The sequence below is a fragment of the Aulostomus chinensis genome, chromosome 20, assembly GCF_037954235.1.
Source record: "Aulostomus chinensis isolate RoL2024-O1b breed Wild chromosome 20, RoL_Achi_v1.0, whole genome shotgun sequence".
Classification (NCBI taxonomy): Eukaryota; Metazoa; Chordata; class Actinopteri; order Syngnathiformes; family Aulostomidae; genus Aulostomus; species Aulostomus chinensis.
Window position 1 is genome coordinate 18,681,868 of NC_141339.1, and position 19,251 is coordinate 18,701,118.

At 41.5% G+C, this 19,251-nt stretch overlaps 1 protein-coding gene across 1 annotated transcript; it reads left to right on the forward strand.

The window, feature by feature from the left end:
- The first annotated feature begins 830 nt into the window (after positions 1-830).
- ehd3 (EH-domain containing 3) lies at positions 831-17,867 on the forward strand. Its single transcript, XM_086189153.1, has 9 exons — positions 831-1,114; positions 1,780-2,033; positions 6,514-6,690; positions 8,016-8,113; positions 12,562-12,703; positions 12,820-12,919; positions 13,040-13,210; positions 14,857-15,021; positions 15,124-17,867. Exons 2-9 carry the CDS (start codon positions 1,807-1,809, stop codon positions 15,649-15,651), a joined length of 1,608 nt encoding a protein of 535 aa, XP_086045279.1. The 5' UTR covers positions 831-1,114; positions 1,780-1,806; the 3' UTR covers positions 15,652-17,867.
- The last annotated feature ends 1,384 nt before the right edge of the window (positions 17,868-19,251 follow it).

The window sequence follows — 19,251 nt, forward strand, 5'->3', positions numbered from 1 at the left end:
ACATAAAAAAAAAATAGTATGCTCAGACTTCAGAGGAAGTTGTTCCAGACCAGCAAAGAATATCTGGCTTACAATATTCTAAATCTCACCAATACAAAATTGAGGTATACATCTGTGCTGTAGCCTGACCAGCAGAACTTAGCTTCATCACTGCAGGCATTTCTTCTAGCTAAGGACAGACATCCAAAAGTGTGTCAGTATACATATTCACACCTATTGTGAACTTGGTAAAAAGCCTGCCAAATGCTATAGTTATCGGCTAGCAATGAAGAAGGCAGAGCTTTGAGTATGTGCAGCCTTTTATTCTTCCTTTTTTTTTGGAAGGGGGGGGGTTGTTTTACCCTTTAGTCATCACCTCATTCGCTCTTTCAGGTGAATTTTTTTTTAAAAAGGCGTGCCAAATAAAATGCTAAATGGCTTACACATGTTAACACAACTACATTAATTATATTATTGTGTAAATAATCAAATAACATTTTGAAACCCGACAGCTATTTCTTTAGCCTGAAGCTATCCAATGTATCTTGCTAGCTTATTAACCATTTTTTTCATGATAAACTGAAAAAATATTTTATTGTATTCATAATTGGGGGAAAAGTGTTGTGGGGGGTGATTAAATATTTTATCTGAACGTAATGTGGTAATTTGAGGGACGTTCCATCAACTATATGCAGTTTTTGAGTTGTGCCTTTAGATGGCGCGCTGTTGTTCGGAGGCAGCTCCTCCGCCTCTCCCGCGCCTCTCCTCATCCATCATGGCGTCGTCCTTGTGGGCTTCAGCTGCTGCATCATTGGGCGGGACCGTGATGTGTAGGACTGCCAGGCGTTGGGCACTTCCGCCGGGCTCGAGTTTCCTCCGACTCGGTATTTAAATTGAGCTGCAGGAGATGAGCTGCTGCTACATTCAGCACCGTGGAGGGACATAAAATACCCTTTAGCGCTTGCAAAGAGGCTAATCTTATCTTTTGACTGGGAAAGAGAGAAATAATTGTTTACCCGGAGGAGGTTTGGGGTGTTTTTCTAGGAAACAGCTGAACAATAACGGCGGCTGCGCTCTGACAGCAGCTCGGTGCATCATTTTTGGGATTCCTCGGCTCGCTCTGGGGTGAATAACGGTAATGTTGTGCATGGACAGAATTATATAAGTGTCGTTTTGTCGTAAGTTTCTATTTTGTGAACTAGATTGAGAGACAAAAAACAATCATTTTGAATGCACAGTGTCTCTTTTTTTTTTTTTTGGCCCAGCTTTATCAGTGACATTGATTCGGTGTCGATCATGAGAATGCAATCGAAATATCGCATGCGTTATTATTTGTGATTTATTTATGGAATTAACCCGCGTCTGACGTTTCAAACAGCGTTGAACTGACAGTCTAAACCTCCGTATTATCACTCGAAACAAAAACTGTCACCACCCAGTTCAGGAGAGCAGTGACTCTTGAGTGTAATTTCAAACATCCTTTTCATTTTTCTTCTCCAAACATAGGCTCATCTCTATTCTCCCAGCCAGACACATTATTATCTGTGTTTCAATTCAGACTGCATTATTTTTATTTAATGAAACAAAAATCTCATGAATATTTTTATTGTAAATCAGAGCTTTGCTATTGAACAGCTCACGTCTTGTATGTTAGGACTGTATTCATTGAGCTCGTAGATTAGCATTCACCTCTGACAGCAGAAGTGTCCAGCTCATCACAAAGCAGCGTGGATTTTTTTTTAGTTTTTTTTTTTTTGTTGACCAGTTGCACTTTTTTTTTGTTTTTTTGGTGGTGGTTAGAGAAGCGCGCATAGGTCACCAGCGGTCATGTTCAGCTGGCTTGGAACGGACGACAGGAGGAAGAAGGAGCCAGAAGTCTTCCAGACTGTCAGTGAAGGACTGAAGAAGCTCTACAAAACGAAACTCCTGCCGCTGGAGGAGAGCTACAAGTTCCATGAGTTTCACTCCCCAGCCCTGGAGGATGCAGACTTTGACAACAAGCCCATGGTCTTACTGGTGGGACAGTACTCAACTGGCAAGACCAGCTTCATACGGTGAGAGTCACACACACACACACACACACACACACACACACACACACACACACACACACACACACACAGGCCGATGCATTACCATACTTTTTAATACTTTCATATGAAAAGTAGAGTCACAAACACAGGAGGCCTCTAGAAAGATAGGAGAGGCTGACACACCCAAAATCGGACTTTTCTTTCTCTCTCTCAGCTCAGTTTGTCAGCTCTGTATCGAAAAAGAAAAAAAAAAACTTGGCCTGGAAGAATATTAAAAACAGAACAATATGAAAAGAAGAAAAGGGGGGGGGGGGAGATCAGCTGTTACACAAACACAAAAAAGCTCCTCTGCAGAGAGGGAGCCACGCCTCTGCAAGATTTATTGCAAACCATAAAAAGTTTATATGACAGCGAATGTAACACACTTTAAACTTGATGTACGTGGAGGCATCCTTGTCTGGTACTGAGAGGGTTTTTGTGTGTGTGGGTGTGGGTGTGGGTGTGGGTGTGTGTTTGTGATCATCAACAAATGATCAACATGTGTTCTTGACAAATATATATACTCATGAAATACTTGTTGTCAGTTAGCAGGACAAATATTCCAGCAGGTTCACAGTAAGACATGTTTTTTGTTGTTGTTGGGTTTTTTTGGATAATATTTTGCATTAGCTAAGATTGAAAGGTCAGAATCAGGGCAGAGTAAATACGCTATAAACTAAACTATTTTGCCAGAGGTTGATAGTTTTATCTTTTTCCAAATATCTGCTGGTTCCAAGCTTAGGGATTTGCCACATTTTTGTCATTTTTGACAGAAAATGAACAGGAGCGGACGATTGGGTGTTTATGTAGCTGTCATTGAAAAAGAAAATACATGAAAAACATCAAGGGGAAAGCTTGGATCATAGCTAGTTTTGGTCAGTGGGAGCCTGTGTCTGCAGAAGTCCAGTTTTAAAAGACATTTGATCGAAAAGTAGCCAAAAGCAGAGTGAGTGTCTCATTTAAAAGCATTTCTTGGAGTCATTTTCTATCACCGGGACAGCTGATGTACCAAGTCTTTCAAATATTCATCATTTTCTGAACCAACCATCCTAAGAATTGATAGAAAGGAGACCAGTGAAGCCACAAATGGGTTTCTGGGTGGATGCCTGACCTCATGCAGAGCTGACCAGCCCCGCGGCCCCCCTTAGGGACAGGAAGTCTCTCCAGTCTGGCCCTTCTTTTCAAGAAGGAGTATAAGAACTTGGGTGTGTTCCTTTTTTTCTCAGTTGAATCTAATTAAGCCCTCATTAAACACTCAGCAAGAAGTTTTCTAGCAAACATCCAAATGGCTCTAAAAGGTCTCGTAATGCTTTTTTAGTTGGGTTTTTCTTTAATGTGTAAATTTTTCTGCAGGGGCCTTGGTTGCCGTGTCCTGTTAGTAGCGTGCTGCTGTAACTCGGGTATGAGTACTCGTTATGAATGCGTGTTTTCTGTACGGCTGCTTTATCACAATCATCATGAGAACATGTTCAGTTCAACCAGCTAATGAGGTGAGGAATTTCTGGTATTCATATGCTCATTTATGTGTGTGACAGAGAGGTATTAGCATCTGGGTGTCGGGCCTCTTTTCAACTGCATGTCTGCATCTGTCGCACGCACACACACACTCACACACACACACACATACACACACACACACACTGAAAACATCACACACATCCACAGCATTGTAGGTAATTAGAGGCCAGAGAAAGGATGCTGTTAGTGACTTCCTGCTCTAAGACAGGACAGCGCAGACATCCCTCCTCTCATTTCCTCTCATCTACGTTCCCTCTCTGTCCCTCCTCATCTGCCCTTCACCGATGACAACACCCCTCCCTGGTCAGCAGCTTGACGTTACACCGCCGACATTGTAACAGTTAGATGCAGAATGTAGAAAACGCTGACTAACCCTGGGTCAGCCAGAGCCGATGCAGTCGTCTCATATCAAGGGTTTTAGGCGGCGTAGGTCCTTTGAGAGAGGTTAATATCATGCATTCTCTTTTGCTCACATATTTTAAGAGGATGAATAACGGGAATGATGTTGGTTCTTACTATACAGCTGAAATGTGAATAACAAAAAAAAAAAACATCGTAAAATATAGGAGGTGTTTGAAGGTGACGTAGTCTAAAGCCTGGGGGTTCTTCAGAGGTCAGTAATCTGAGCTTGTCTTCATTTTGCTGCTAATTTTGACGAATTTTCCCCTTTCACTTTTTGGGGCCGTCAGAGAGTAAATCATTGAAAGGAAAGAGCTTCAAGGTGAACTCACGTGTTCACTCGTGCTGCATTAATGTCTCGGTGACAAATGCTTCTTCACTCTTCGAGTCCTCTGAATTCTTTATCCATCCCCATAAATTGAGGTTGTGGGGTGGTGAACCGTGTCCCTGGTTCATCACACGAGCAGAATATTACCTGAACTCATACCGCACGTAAAATGTGATGAATGAAACGGCATTCCGGACTGACATTTAAGTGTGTGAATTGCATGCACATACTTACAGTATATCCATGCTATCCATCAATTTAATCTGCCAGATAAGCATAGTTGTGGGCATATATAACATATATTTATATACGTATTGCACAAGCTCCCTACAGACAGCCGGGAGAACTCACACTATACAAACATTTGTGCAGAGATGGCTCCACCAGGCACTGAAAACTCCTTAAACAAGGTGTGTGTGTGTGTGTGTGTGTGTGTGTGTGTGTGTGTGTGTGTGTGTGTGTGTGTGTTCGTTCATGGTAAAGATCTATATAAGAAAACCATGCTTACATCTGTTAGCAGTTAAATGCTAACAGACAGGTCACACTCAATGTCAAAATTTATAGCTCCTTTAGTCTTAAATCTCCATTAAGGACACATCGCTGAGATTATCAAAGTCGACACATAACACACTAAATCTTAATTCGTTATATGCATGACATCACGGGATTAACAGTTGAGGTTTAAACTTTTCACACTTTTAAACAGATGAGATGTAAATAGGCTGTGTTGTCGTAACACCAGTGACGGATAAAAAAACCAAATGCATACAGTATTTGCTGCAAAATAGAAGCGCGTCAATATATTTATGCTATTGCTTTCCTGAAGCCAGTCCAAACCGTATCTGCTCTCAACTTCTTTCACTTCAGTCCTGTGGTTTTAGTTTTAAGTTTGTTTTTTTTGTTGTTGTTATCAGCGAGCAAACAAACTTCTCACAAGGTCGTGTGTTCAACCATTGTCCTTGTCAGAGTTGGCAAAGCTCAACCGAATCCTTGCCCAGATCTGTTAGTCTGCATATTCCTCTGCACCGCTATAGCACAGAATCATCTGCGTATAACAACAGCAAGAGATAGTGGAGGAGAGATAGTTCCACCACTGAGCTGGCAGCAGATGTGCAGTGAGCTCATGGCGACGAGCTTCATGTTGTTCCTGAATTACTGAGACGAGCAGCTGAAACCCTTCAAAGGGTGGCCGCCTTCAAGTTACACTAATCTGGTTTACATGCAGTGCTGTAGTTTATTTAATTGTACCACTGTTATCGTCTCAGTATATGAGAAACAGCCCCCTCATTGCTGGTAGCAGTCTAGCTTTTTTTGTGGTTGATCTTCTGGGGTTGAGGCCGTCTGTCCCTGTCAAAAGTGGACTCAAAGATTATGAAAGAAAACGGACAACATTTTCAGCCAAGTGTGTCCTCTTTTTTGTGTTGAAATGCGTCGTTTCTACCCTGAAACCCATCACCATAACACCTCCCTTGGTTGTGCACTGTTCCACTTCTTGATTGAATGCGGCAAAAGAACACCAGGCCAGTTTGAGTAAAATGACTCTCGATGTTGGCCCCTGCATTATCTAGATATGCTAGCTTGACTTTGAAAAGCACAGTTCTAGTTGGACCAAGATGTGTTCATGTATGTCAAAAGTCCAGATGCAGATAAACACAAACAAATCAATGACAGTATCTTACTTTTTTACGAGGATTAAGTGTGTTATTGTACTCTTGCCCCAGTGCTAGTGAGTAAACCTGTAATTTAGCTTGATGTAGCTCAAACAAGTCACACTTGCCGGTTGAAACACGAAACCATCAGATTCCTCAGATATGCGCGACAACAACAGTTTGGCTCATGTCTCAAAGTTTAATCTGGATTTTTTGGTAAATGCACCAATGAAAACCGTAAATTCGACACCCTACTTACACTCCAGGAAGGGGAGAACCCCAAACTGAGTGCTGATACAATGTGTGCACCTGAAAGTTTGTATGGAGTTGACTTGGAGAAGTTTATATTAATTAGGTTCATTCCAAAATGTGTTAGCCAAAACAAAGTATGACCTCACAGAGCAGTGAGTCTTGTGGACATGTTAAAAGTCACTGGCATTTTAATTATGTAATTTGAATCTCTGTATGTCCTATCCTGCGATTCTGTAATCGTAGTTAACTATTATCACGGACATCTCGTCTCTTGTCTTGTTTTGTTTAACGCCATGTCTTCCTACCTCTATTACAGCTACCTGTTGGAGCAGGATTTTCCCGGAATGCGGATTGGCCCTGAACCCACTACAGATTCCTTCATCGCGGTGATGCACGGCGACACCGAGGGAATCGTCCCCGGCAACGCTTTAGTGGTTGACCCCAAGAAGCCTTTCAGGAAACTGAATGCGTTTGGAAATGCGTTCCTCAACAGGTAGGCGATTAAACAGATTCATTCATACACTGTTATTTGAAATGGAAGATGCAGTCAGATAGGATTGGAGGTGTGTGTTTTTGTGTGTGTGTATGTGTATGTGTGTGTGTGTGTGTGTGTGTGTGTGCTCTGAAAAGCCCTAATGTGACCAAGGTTAAATTATGTAAACACAGACGGAAAAACTGAGGACGAAATGCAGGGGAGAGTACAAGTGAGAATCCACACCACAGCTCTACATTCCTGTGTGATTGAATTTCCCTCTGCTCACTGGTTAGGCTTTCCCCTGTTAGTGGCTGTGTGATTTGGTGTGTGTGTGTGTGTGTGTGTGTGTGTGTGTGTGTGTGTGTGTGTGTGTGTGTGTGTGTGTGTGTGTGTGTGAGAGAGAGATAGAGAGAGGGAGAGAGAGCGCCAGCCCATCATCTTTGCAGAGTCATCCTGCTGGAAAAGAAAACTGCCAAAAACTCTCTTATTTGCTCTTGCAGGAGCATCATGACTGTGTAGGGCCGCCATTGCAGAAAGGTGACAGAAGAAACGCTGACTGTTAGTGGGGATTAGAGGGGTTCACAATCACGACAACCGATTTTTTTGCACTGGAGCTCTTTTTTTAATATATATTTATAAATCCTATGACGTTCAGCTTTGACAACACTTTTTGAGAGTTTTCTCGCTAATTATGCAAAATACTTGGGGTCAGCGTTGTAACACGTCCTGGAAGCTCGAGCTGTGTCGTGAAGCAGTCTGACTGTCCTATGTGTGTCTCAGAATGCTGTGAAAACTAAAGATGTCCACATTACACTTCAGTAATGAGATGAAAGGCCAGTTCACACCAAAACTTCATAACAAGACTAAACAGTTGCTGGGAAAGTTGCAGCAGGGTAAACTAACTCATCTCAGCTCGACGAGCCTGTCGAGCTTATCAGACGAGGAAAAACTGATTCCGTTCATAACCCAGTTGTTTACAATCATTGTGGTTCACATCAAGACCTGCTGCGGCATCTTTGGGCCATTTCAGATAAGCTCTTAAAATTATGTTGATGTTAATGTGGAAGACTTTTTCATCATCAAGCAACAAACGCTGCAGTGAAGTGCTGTGAAAATCAGGTTTTGGGTCTAGCAAGCTCAAGAAATGCATCTGTTGGACACAGTTCCATATTTATACAGCTGACGAGAAGGAAGGGAGGTAGAGGACTGACATGGGATAATGTTTGTTATTTTAACATTTTACACTTCTGTCTTGATCCTCTCCTCTTCTTGGTTGTGTGTGTGTGTGTGTGTGTGTGTGTGTGTGTGTGTGTGTGTGTGTGTGTGTGTGTGTGTGTGTGCAGGTTTGTGTGTGCCCAGCTGCCTAACCCAGTGCTGGAAAGCATCAGTGTGATCGACACACCAGGGATTCTGTCAGGAGAGAAACAAAGAATCAGTCGAGGTAAAATACACTCGTGATCCTTTTATCAATCTCCATCTCTTCATGTTAGTTTGTGTGTGTGTGTGTGTGTGTGTGTGTCTCTGTGTTCATGCAACACTCCATTCAGCTGCAGCCTCACCACCCCCCACCCCCAGTCCCACTGAACTCTGAACTACAATGTCAGCATTTCAGCGTGTGTTTATTTTAGCTTTTAGCTATCAGGAGGATTATGCTTCATTCATTTCAAAGAACCGGAAGCAGCGACAGAAGAGATGAGCTTTGAATGCACTCTCTCTCTCACACAAGCAGGCACACACACACACATATACATATGCATGCCTGCAGATGTAACATTTCCAACACTACAACACGGCAAACACGATTTATGTTTGTCCTCTCCAGCATTGGAGATTTGAATTTCAGGTCCATTTCATTCCGTGATGGCACTTTCGCCTGATCCCATCACATGAGCACACAGTACGAAGCCTCGTTCCCTCAGCTGAGTATGAAGTGTACACTTTCCTTCCAAGTAAAACACTGAATAAAGATATACTGAAGGAAAGCTGAATGATTCGTCTTAACCCTATCAACATTGGAGTGAGCTGAGAATGCACATACACCCCCCAAAAAGAAAAAAAAACCCAAAAGAGCAGAGGAGAAGTAGGAGAAGGCAAACAGGAACTCTTTCCAGTTTTTTTCTTCCAAGCTTATCGTGTGTGCGTGTGTTTGTGTGTGTGTGTGTGTGTGTGTGTGTGTGTGTGTGTGTGTGTGTGTGTGTGTGCAAAATGGTTGGCATTCCCACAGCTAAACAGTGACATCGCCATACCAACAGCTGACATAAACAAAAGACCTGGGATAATTAAAGCCACACATAATTTATTCTCCTCTCCTCTTGGACTGTTTATCTTCAGACTCGCCTTTTCTCTGTTTATCCTAAATTATTCAATTCTGTTTTTTGTTTTTTTTCGAGAAGCACAAATGTTAATTTTGCAGTCTTTGCTGGTTGCTGCCTTCAAGTGAAGCCTTCATCAAATGTGTTTCTGTTCATAATATTGACTGTCGTCATAGTGAATTCATTGTGGAATGGATAAACCACAGGAATGTAAACAAAAGGTGCAGGAATGACAAATTCTGACCCGTTTGAATATTTGAATTAGAAATTAATGCTGGGGATTGTCGAGTTAATAAATGTCATCAATGATTTTAGCGAGATTGTTTACTTAACTCAAATGGATTTCATATTTTGGTATATAATTTTGTGTCGGTTCAAGGTGTGAAGGTAGATAAAAAAAAAACTAGCAAAAATCATTTTTAATTTATTTTAATTTAGTTTTTCTCACATGCAAGAACAAAACAATGTATTTCCTCTAAAACTCAGACGTAGTATCTTAAAGCGTGATGTGTTTGTCATTGAAAAACCTCAACTAGTAGACCTGAACATCAGTACTGGCCCTCATCCATGCAGGTTCAAGGTTACAGGGAGTTGATCGACTCAGTAAAATCAAAAGAGCAAAGTGTCCAAATCCTTGAAAGTACATCATGTCTGCTTATTTAGAACAAAATTTGGTGTTGTGAGACTTTTTTTGCTGTCTCAACATAACTGTTTTTTAATCAGGCAGTGTTTCACAACCTCCTTCCCAATTGAGTCAAGCATTTTTCCGTTGTTACGAGAGAAAAAAAAAGTAGAAATCTTGGACCGTTAAAATACATAAACACACTTATGTACTGTAGTTCCAAAAGTACAAAGAATGGTCAATGGGTTCAGCACATTGCTTCACAGCAGGGTTGGGTCCAAATTTTGAACATGGATTGAAGTGTTTGTCATGAGAAGGTTGTTGATAAACAGCTGAGAATGAAGGATTCGTCATCGCCAGTGGATTTTGGAGTTGCTTTCACTGAAACGTACCCGTATCTTCTCTCGTGTCTTCCCTCTCTTTCCTCTGTGAAAATGTCCCCTGAACGTGTTGTCAAACTAAATAAACCACACAGTGAGGCGTGATCCTGCCGTTGTCTGTTAAATATTAAAAAACACTTGCTAAGCTTTACCTCTACTGAGTCAGCGCAGCTGTGTTTTCTCTAAGGACAGAGAGCGTGTGTGTGTGTGTGTGTGTGTGTGTGTGGGTGTGTGTGTGGGTGGGTGTTTCCTTTCAACCTTTTCAATTCATGTGTTCATTGCTTGTCATGTGCATGTTTTTTGTTTTATTTGTATGTCATTGATTTCTTTGCTGTGCTTTCACATCCATGTGTCTTTATTTATATATACGTGTGTGTGTGTGTGTGTGCGTTTGTGTGTGTGTTTGTCCAGATGAGGACTTCTCAGGCTTTAGCTGCCTTCATAGATGTCCTTATGGAGGTATTGTAGATCTTGAACATGGGCGTCAACCAGCTGCAACAAGGCAAAGTGTGATATCTTGACTTTGAAGAATTAGTGGACTCCGATACGTTCTTCACCACAAACTTGTTACATGGTTTGGGAAAAAAGTCCTTCATGTGTTCGCTATTTGCTAGTCAGCTGGATACTTTAGTTAGATTTTAAACTCTAAAACCCTTTTTTGCACCGCCCCATTCTTTCCAACCGTGCACGTATGATCATGGTCCCCAGATGAGTTAGCGTAATTTTTGTGTCCCTCAACTTTCCTCTTCTGCTGCACCACACCAATGCTTCCCACATTTACACGTATGAAAAACAAGGTCTTGTGAAATGTAACTTTCAATTCTTTTCACCCACACCATGACAAGTGTGAAGATTAAATCCACTTAATTCCTTTTTTTCAGATTGAGTTTTAAACCATCACGGTATTTCTCGGTTAACCCCGTAAAGCTTTGCTTCGAGTGGCAGTGTGCTGATCACACAGCCCTGCAAGATGTTTGACACTCTTTCTGTCGCCACTGCTGAACTTTTGCTGCATGCCTAAACAAAAAGATGGAAGTTTCACTCCAGATTTCCTCCAACAAATGATTATTTTTGTCATTATTTGTCATAACAGATAAATGAGCTTTTGATTTTCTGACAGACCCCCCCCCCTCCACACATGTATCACAAATACTACAATGTGTGTCAAATATTTTGAGAAAACTACAATAATTATCACATTAGAGTAAAATGCCAGCTCTTCTTCTCCCTCATTAGATATTCTTAATTTTACATGTTTAACTGCTTGGCACAAAATGTCTCCCGCACTGGAGGCATCAAAGTTCCTCATTTGACTTCAGTTTCCTGAAGTTTAGACCAGGATCAGTCACAAATCCTGCTCGTACTGTAGGACCGCCTTTAAGATTTCGATTTTCACTAAACACATAAAATTTACACTTTTATCGACGAACAAGAGCCAAAACTCTCCACGTACGTGCATTAGTGGATCTCAAACGTTAAAACTGTGGGAATGCGAAGAAAAGCCCATATTTGAAAGGAGGGAGGCTTTTTCTATAATCACGTTCAACTGCGTAAATCAGAATATTTCGTTGTGCAGCACACTGAGAGAGCAGGAAGTCCCGCACCTTGAATGCATTTAGGGAATTTTTTTACCTGCACTTCCTCCTGCAGGACCATCACTGCAGCTTCAGCGGCATTAGCAGCATTTCACGAAGTATGAAAAAAATTTGATTTCAGTCACACTGTGTTTATCTAGTTATGATTTCAAGACGGTAAAATCAGTCTTGGTAGGATTTTTGGTAACTTTCGCGCTCCTTTCATTTGTTATGAATAAAGTGATGCTTGTGGAACATTCAGCTCTGATAGCCTCTGAATTAACATAAATCTGCTACCACACCTGCTGCCAACTGACCGAAACTGCCCTCTGGTTGCCATCCCATGTTCATTAACTGGTTTACCATTAACTTTGCATGTGGTCTTCAGTGTTGGCTCAACATTGAAGGTTAGAAATCCTTAATTCTACCCTTTGTTCTTTGTACTCTCCTTGTAAACTGTGGAATTTCTCCAGGTAAGATTTGAGTTTGTCCTTGAGTGGGAAAGAAAGTCAAAGGAGTCAATTACGTATCGCTGACAGACTCTGAATTTGTTCTTTCTTTTTTTTTTTCACATTAGGTGATTAATTCATACATCCTCTAATACTTGTCGACATTGTACCAAGGACATTTTAATGTTGAATACAACACCAAGACTGTGTAGAATTGGTCATTTTTAACTATCCAAAAAGTTTTTAAAGCACCTTAGTTTGAACCTTGGCAGGACAACCTCCCTCCATAAACATTCTTTTCTCTCAACATGTTGTAATACCAGTAGCCTTTGAGTTGCCTCTTGCCTGACCTAAGACAACTGTATCAATGTCTTCTGAGGAATATTGCAACAGTTACGGTTCATGATTCTTGGACGGCAGATCGCTGTCATCAGCATAGAAACACACATGACTGGCCTGCCTTTTAACAGTAATGTGAAACATTCTAACCACTTTTTTGTTTTGGCTTTACTACACTTTCTTTCCACTGCCTTTTCCTCCTCCTCTTCATAGGCTATGACTTTGCTGCTGTCTTGGAGTGGTTTGCTGAACGTGTGGACAGGATCATTTTACTCTTTGACGCTCACAAACTGGACATCTCTGATGAGTTTTCGGAGGTGATAAAGGCACTGAAGAACCACGAGGACAAAATTAGGTGCTCTAAAGACATTTTAAAAGCAAGCATGGACTTGTACCAATGCTGACGTTCATAGGATAATGATAATATCAGCAAATCAAGAAGAATCAGCGCTGTGTTTTTGTGTTCTCCAGGGTTGTGCTGAACAAGGCTGACCAGATAGAAACCCAGCAGCTGATGAGAGTGTACGGTGCCCTCATGTGGTCATTGGGGAAAATAGTGAACACACCTGAGGTATGCATGGCTGAGTGTGATAAACTGATAACTAAACAGGGGGAATTCATACCTTTTACTGGACTGTACCTTCTGATGTTTATCTTGCCGCTAAATTCCCGGTCTGTCTGTCTCTTGCAGGTGATTCGTGTCTACATCGGTTCCTTCTGGTCCCACCCTCTGTTGATTCCTGACAACAGGAAGCTCTTTGAGGCTGAGGAACAGGATTTATTTAAGGATATTCAGTCTTTACCAAGGAATGCAGCGCTTAGGAAGCTAAACGATTTGATTAAGAGGGCCAGACTAGCCAAGGTAAGCTACAACGGAAATTAAAAATAACCCACCCAAGACATCATTTTGATGGCTGAAGCTAAATATAGTCACCTTGTAGTCTGGAGATGCTGTCAGTGTTACAAATCTGACCTGTCCAATAGGATCAGTTCAGTGCTTCATTGATCTTAATAAGAATAATGGGAATAATAATAACGATAATAAACTTAATTTATATAGAGCTTCCTTAAAAACTCAATGTACTTTACAAATCCAGAGAAAGACAGGAACAGGATAAAAAAAAAAAGTGAGCGTAAGTGAACATACTCTGTTGTTGATGTGACATAACATTACATTAAATTCCCAGCACAGGTGCATATGTGTGTGTGTAGGTGGGCGTTTATTTTTAGTCACCACTCTCCACCCTGTCCAGCTGTTAGCCTTGACAGTTAAACCTTTTCACTGTCACAGCACCAATACAACCTGACAAATGTGCTTATTCACCTCTGAGTGAATTATTTCCTGTTTCCCCTCTGGACAGAAGGTCAGGTATATGAGGTGACAGGCCGCTGCAGGATGTCCACACGCACACACCTAAACATACACAGAGATCTGTCCGACTGACCTGAGTTTAGTTTTCCTGTTTGACAGTCAGCTGATATGGTGTGTGTTTGTGATGAGCATCAGGGACACGAGACAGATTCAGGGAAACATGCAGTTGGTCACACTAACATGACCAATATGGGCAATCCCATAACTTCTACTACGTGTTGAATATTGAAAACAAATGGCAAAAACATCATGTGGGAGATTTATGAGTCCCCAGGTACTGTGCTTGCAGCAGGCTGATGATTGTGATGTAATGTTGCAGTCATCAATTTAAAGTTCTTATCCAAAAAAAATACAGCAGAAAAGAAAGTGTGGAGGACTCAATAGCAGTAACAACACAAAGAACCTGAAAATATAGTTTAAAAAAATAATTTGGCCAACGTAACAGCAGTATTTCACCCAAAAAGTTGTTTTTTAATTTTTTTAAAGCACTCACAAATAGTTGTCTGGAGTTCACAAGGATGTTTGTTTTCCCAGTGGCATCCCTTTTTTGTGACTCCAGAATGCAGAAAGAGCCAGCAACTTATACTTAGCTTGAAGCTAAAGATGTCACATGGCCACTGCCGACAAGCAACAGTACAACTGCCCAAAAATGTACAAACTCTCAGAGTGCAACCAACTGGCAAATTCAGTTGAAGCGATGAACTGGCACTCGCCCCCCCTTGTTTATGGTAGCCTCCAATTGGAAGTGCCGTAGCTTATTTGTCTGTATCTCAGAGAGTTTGTGGATTACTGAGCTGGACAAAGAAGACGCTGATACACTGGGTGATGCCGTTGAGAGTCTCGCCTGATATTTTTGGACAGTTGTTTGTAGTTTTTGGCTGTTGGGCGTCATTAGATTCAAGCTATATATACATGGATGGCTCTGTGTGCATTCTGGAGTCGTGACGAAAAACTGACAAAACTGTTGACAAAACTGTTGACAAAACAAAACTTGACAAAACCTTTTCATGAGCTGCAGGTATGTGTTTGAGAGTACCTGAAAGAGATCCAGGAGGGGATCTTTTTCATTTTTTGGAACAGAAATACTCATTTTACTGTATTCTGACTAAATAAGCATTTTTAATCACTAAACGCAGGTCCATGCCTACATCATCAGCTCCCTGAAGAAAGAGATGCCCTCTGTGTTTGGGAAGGAGAACAAGAAGAAAGAACTGATCGGAAGTCTGGGAGATATCTACAAGCGTATAGAAAGAGAGCATCAGATATCGCCTGGAGATTTCCCAAATCTGAAGAAGATGCAGGTAAAAAAGTCAAAGCAAAGGACTGCAAATTTGTAGATAATGGTGTATCAGGTAGATGAGACCTAAACACGTGATGTGCTTGTTCCGTTCCTGCTCCTCCAGGACCAACTCCAAGCGCAAGATCTTACAAGGTTCCAGCCTCTGAAGCCCAAACTCCTGGAGGCAGTCGATGACATGCTAGCCAGTGACATCGCTGGCTTAATGATCCTGGTCCGACAAGAGGAAACGCAGCGCCCCAACCCGGTCGTAAAGGGTGGTGCCTTCGATGGCACTTTGGACGGCCCGTTCGGCCACGGCTACGGCGAAGGAGCTGGCGAAGGCATTGATGAAGCAGAATGGGTCGTTGCACGTGACAAACCTGCTTATGACGAGATTTTCTACACTCTATCTCCTGTTAACGGGAAGGTGACAGGAGCCAACGCCAAGAAGGAGATGGTGAAGTCGAAACTGCCCAACACAGTGCTGGGAAAGATCTGGAAGCTGGCAGACATTGATAAGGACGGAATGCTTGATGATGAAGAGTTTGCGTTAGCCAATCACCTGATAAAAGTCAAACTGGAGGGACATGAACTTCCGTCAGAGTTGCCGGCACACCTGGTGCCTCCTTCCAAGAGGAAAATACCTGAGTAAATGTTAGATTGACCCATCCTCGCCCCCCAAGCTGTAAGTAAAATACCCCCGGTCAAATAACTATGACGACCTGTAGCGTTGTAGGGAAAACACAACATGGAAGTCCAATATGAAAATAAAAAAGATAGTGTTTTGCTTTGTTAAAGAGATCTGCCTCTAAATTCAAGGCATTCTCCTTGGTCCATGCGCCATCCCTTACTGTGAAAATCATCTGGTCTTAAACAGAAGATGTGTACATACTGTATATGAACCCATTTTATCAGACTTTTATTATTCTGTTGTCCCAACATCTGCAGGTTGTTGTTTTTTTAACAATGGAGAAGTATGTTGCATTCAAAGCAAAAGTGACTGTTGGGATTGAAAAGGAGAAAAGGGGGGGGGGGGAGTTTTGTTTTCAGTTTTTTTTCTGACAAATTTCCCTAGAATTAAATATAACAAGCTTCAGATGCTTAAATTCCACTGAGCTGAGTAGAAGCTGGATCTGATTCCAGAGATAAGTCTCTAGCCCAGTGTGATTTTTCTTTTTAATTTTTAGATATTCTGAGTTGTTGGGTTGGAACATTTCAGAGACAGTAGGAAGGCTGATATGAAACACTGGAGTGCAGCAAAATGTATGTTGAACCGAACTACTGGAAGAAAATGAGGCGACAATGTGACGACAAAGAAAAGTAAAGAAAATGGATTGATCCTTTTGAGAGAAAGACAGGGTTGAAAGAGTATTCTAATAAAGGTTGTTTTTCCCATTAGAACTAGAATTCGCTGATATAATCAAAAGTAGTTTTTTTTTGGTCATCCAAGATCTTGGATTATTATTAGTGTTCCCACCTCCCCTTAATTAACTGGTTCTGAGGCCACAAGATGTAACTTTGTGTCTACAATTTGATTCCTTTGTAGACACTAGTTATTGAAATAGAGGATATTATCTAATGTGTTAAATTTAAGGTATAACTTGTCATCTCAAAGTGAACTCAATTGTGGGAACAGGCTATATCCCATGGCCGTGCATTAATTAAATTGAGGGAACACGTTTTTTTTGGAGGGTTTTTTTGTGCGCATGACAAAAAAAATGTTCCTCAAAAAAAAAAAATCTATTCTCCCAATGGCGGCTTATGTATAAGTGCATATACTCAAAGACATTCAGGTGAGAATGTTGGTAGCGGTAAAAGGATGACAAAAAGAAAAGGGTTGAAATTTTTCAATGTTGGATCATGAAGTGCCGCGTGTGGGAGTCGGCGCTGATGACATCGTCATCATTGCTCGTGCGACCGGATTCTTGTTTGAGTAGAACAAGAAAATGTTTTTCTTCGGTGTGAAAAGAGCGGAGGAGACGCGGTTTCATGAGTAGTTCTGATCACCATGAACATGTCTGACAAAACTGTGACTGCAATTATGATTCTGTTAATGTTTGGACACACGTGTGCTGATGTCCTTGGTATAAATGTACTGAATGTTCATGGTTCTGTGTGGGCACATCCTGACTATTGTATGTATGCATATGACCGTATGTATCAGTGCTATTATTTGTAACGTAAATGTATTACTAATTATTATTCGTCTTACTACACTGAGAGTATTCCTGAGGGTTATTAACTGAAAAGTGGAAATTAATCAGTTATGGTTCAGCTTTTTTTGAGAGAGTAAACTTGTCAGAACACACATCTGTTTGCTATTTTTTTGTGATGATAATAAACACTAATCGACACATTTTTAATGTTTCTTTCCATTTTTGGAGTTACATCTTGGTTTACTTTGTTAAAATGTAACTCAGCCTTACTTCTCAGTTATTTTACTGTAGTGAAATGCCAGTATATACTTCACTTTGAGACTGTATTTTGGGTTTTTAACCGACGATTAAAGTTTCTAAGGGAGGGAATGTTCACGATGTATTTCAACAGTGAGACAGTGGTCCAATTGTGCTTGAATGCCCCTCAGTGAATCTAATGCACATAAGAAGACTGCTTGCATTCCCTGGACACTGATTTCCACCATCTCTTACAGTAAATGTTTCATGCATCAGTAACTTGTTGCTCCTCTGCAGCATAAGTAAACTCAAAAGTTGTTTTGGTACCTTGATGGACTGTACGCTGAAATACTGTGACCTAAAGCACGGCACGCTGAGTGGAAACACAGACGTGTGTCCATTGTAAGATGGTTGTGCTTCGTTTAAACTGTACTGATTTCTGTCAACATAAACAAAACTCCAGAAGTATAATAAATATTAATTTACTCAATGTTCCGCCCTGGTTTGTTTGTGTTTGGAGTAATTTAGCGGTAAACATGCAATGCACATCAGATTTGATTTCTGTGACATTAGAAAAATGCACTTGGGATTCTGTCTGTGTTACGTTTAGGAAGACTGAAAAACAAAACTCTTCAAGTATGAATGTGCAACTAAGAGGCCATATGACTATGATTCACTGACTCCTCAGTGACTGACCATGAGATGCGTGTGTGTGAGAGAGAGAGAGAGAGAGAGGCAGGAAGTCAAAGCATCCCCTCGGACTTTGACCCTAAGATCCCTGAACCACACACACACACACACACACACACACACACACACACCATGGCACTCTCTTTCACACAGGAAGTTCTGTTCTTGTCTGCCATTTCCTCTCTGTCCCACCTTGACCCTCACACACACCAGCACAGATATCTTATCATCGTACTCATATATAATATATGGATCAGTTGTTTCTTTTGTTTCATTTTAAATCAAATATACACGTGTGGGGTGTGTGTGTGTGTGTGTGGGGGGGGGGGGGGGGGTCACAGTCAGTGTTTAGCATATCTCCAGACCATAAAAGCACAAACTGAACTAAAAATGAACTGAGCATGTTTGTCTTTCCTGGAAATTACAGAAAAAAATGTGACGGTAAGATGGAGAGAGCAAGGCAACGGAGGTATGGGATGCTATCTTATCTTTACAGGAGGAAACAAAAATCTATCTTGAACTGGTATGACAATGCTGATAAATGCAGTACGTCTCAGTGGTGATATATGTTTGTGCGTACTCCTGCTTCGAATGTGTGTGGTGGATGTGTGTGTGCGTTCGTGCGTACATGTGGTGGTGTGGTTGAGAAGCACGCATGAGGAAGCTATACATCAGGATTGCGCGCACGCACGCACGCACGCACGCACGCACGCACGCACGCACGCACGCACACACACACACACACACACACACACACACTGGGTGTGGATGATGCTCCCACAGGGTTATTTTTGTGAGAAAATTCATGGACATGATGGGTTCTCGTGCTCCCTACCCTGTCCTGAATTCACAACAGAATACCTCACCGCAGCCTTGCACTTAGGTGAGCCTAAACCACAAGTTAAACCCAGTAACCATGAAACTTGCTGACTACAATGACCTTGCTTTCTCAAAAAACTGATGGGTTTTATTAGAAATGTTTATCAACAAAGAGAAATTCCTCATGAAGCTGTTAGTAAATTTGAATGAAAGAATCTGATACAGGAAGCCAAAAAGAGTTTCCTCAGTGAAATGGTTTTGTCTTCGAAACAAGGTGAGAGGCTCGGACATCTGGAGAAGAGCAGCTGCTCCCCATCGCCTCCTGAGGCATAAAGTGGTACTACAACATA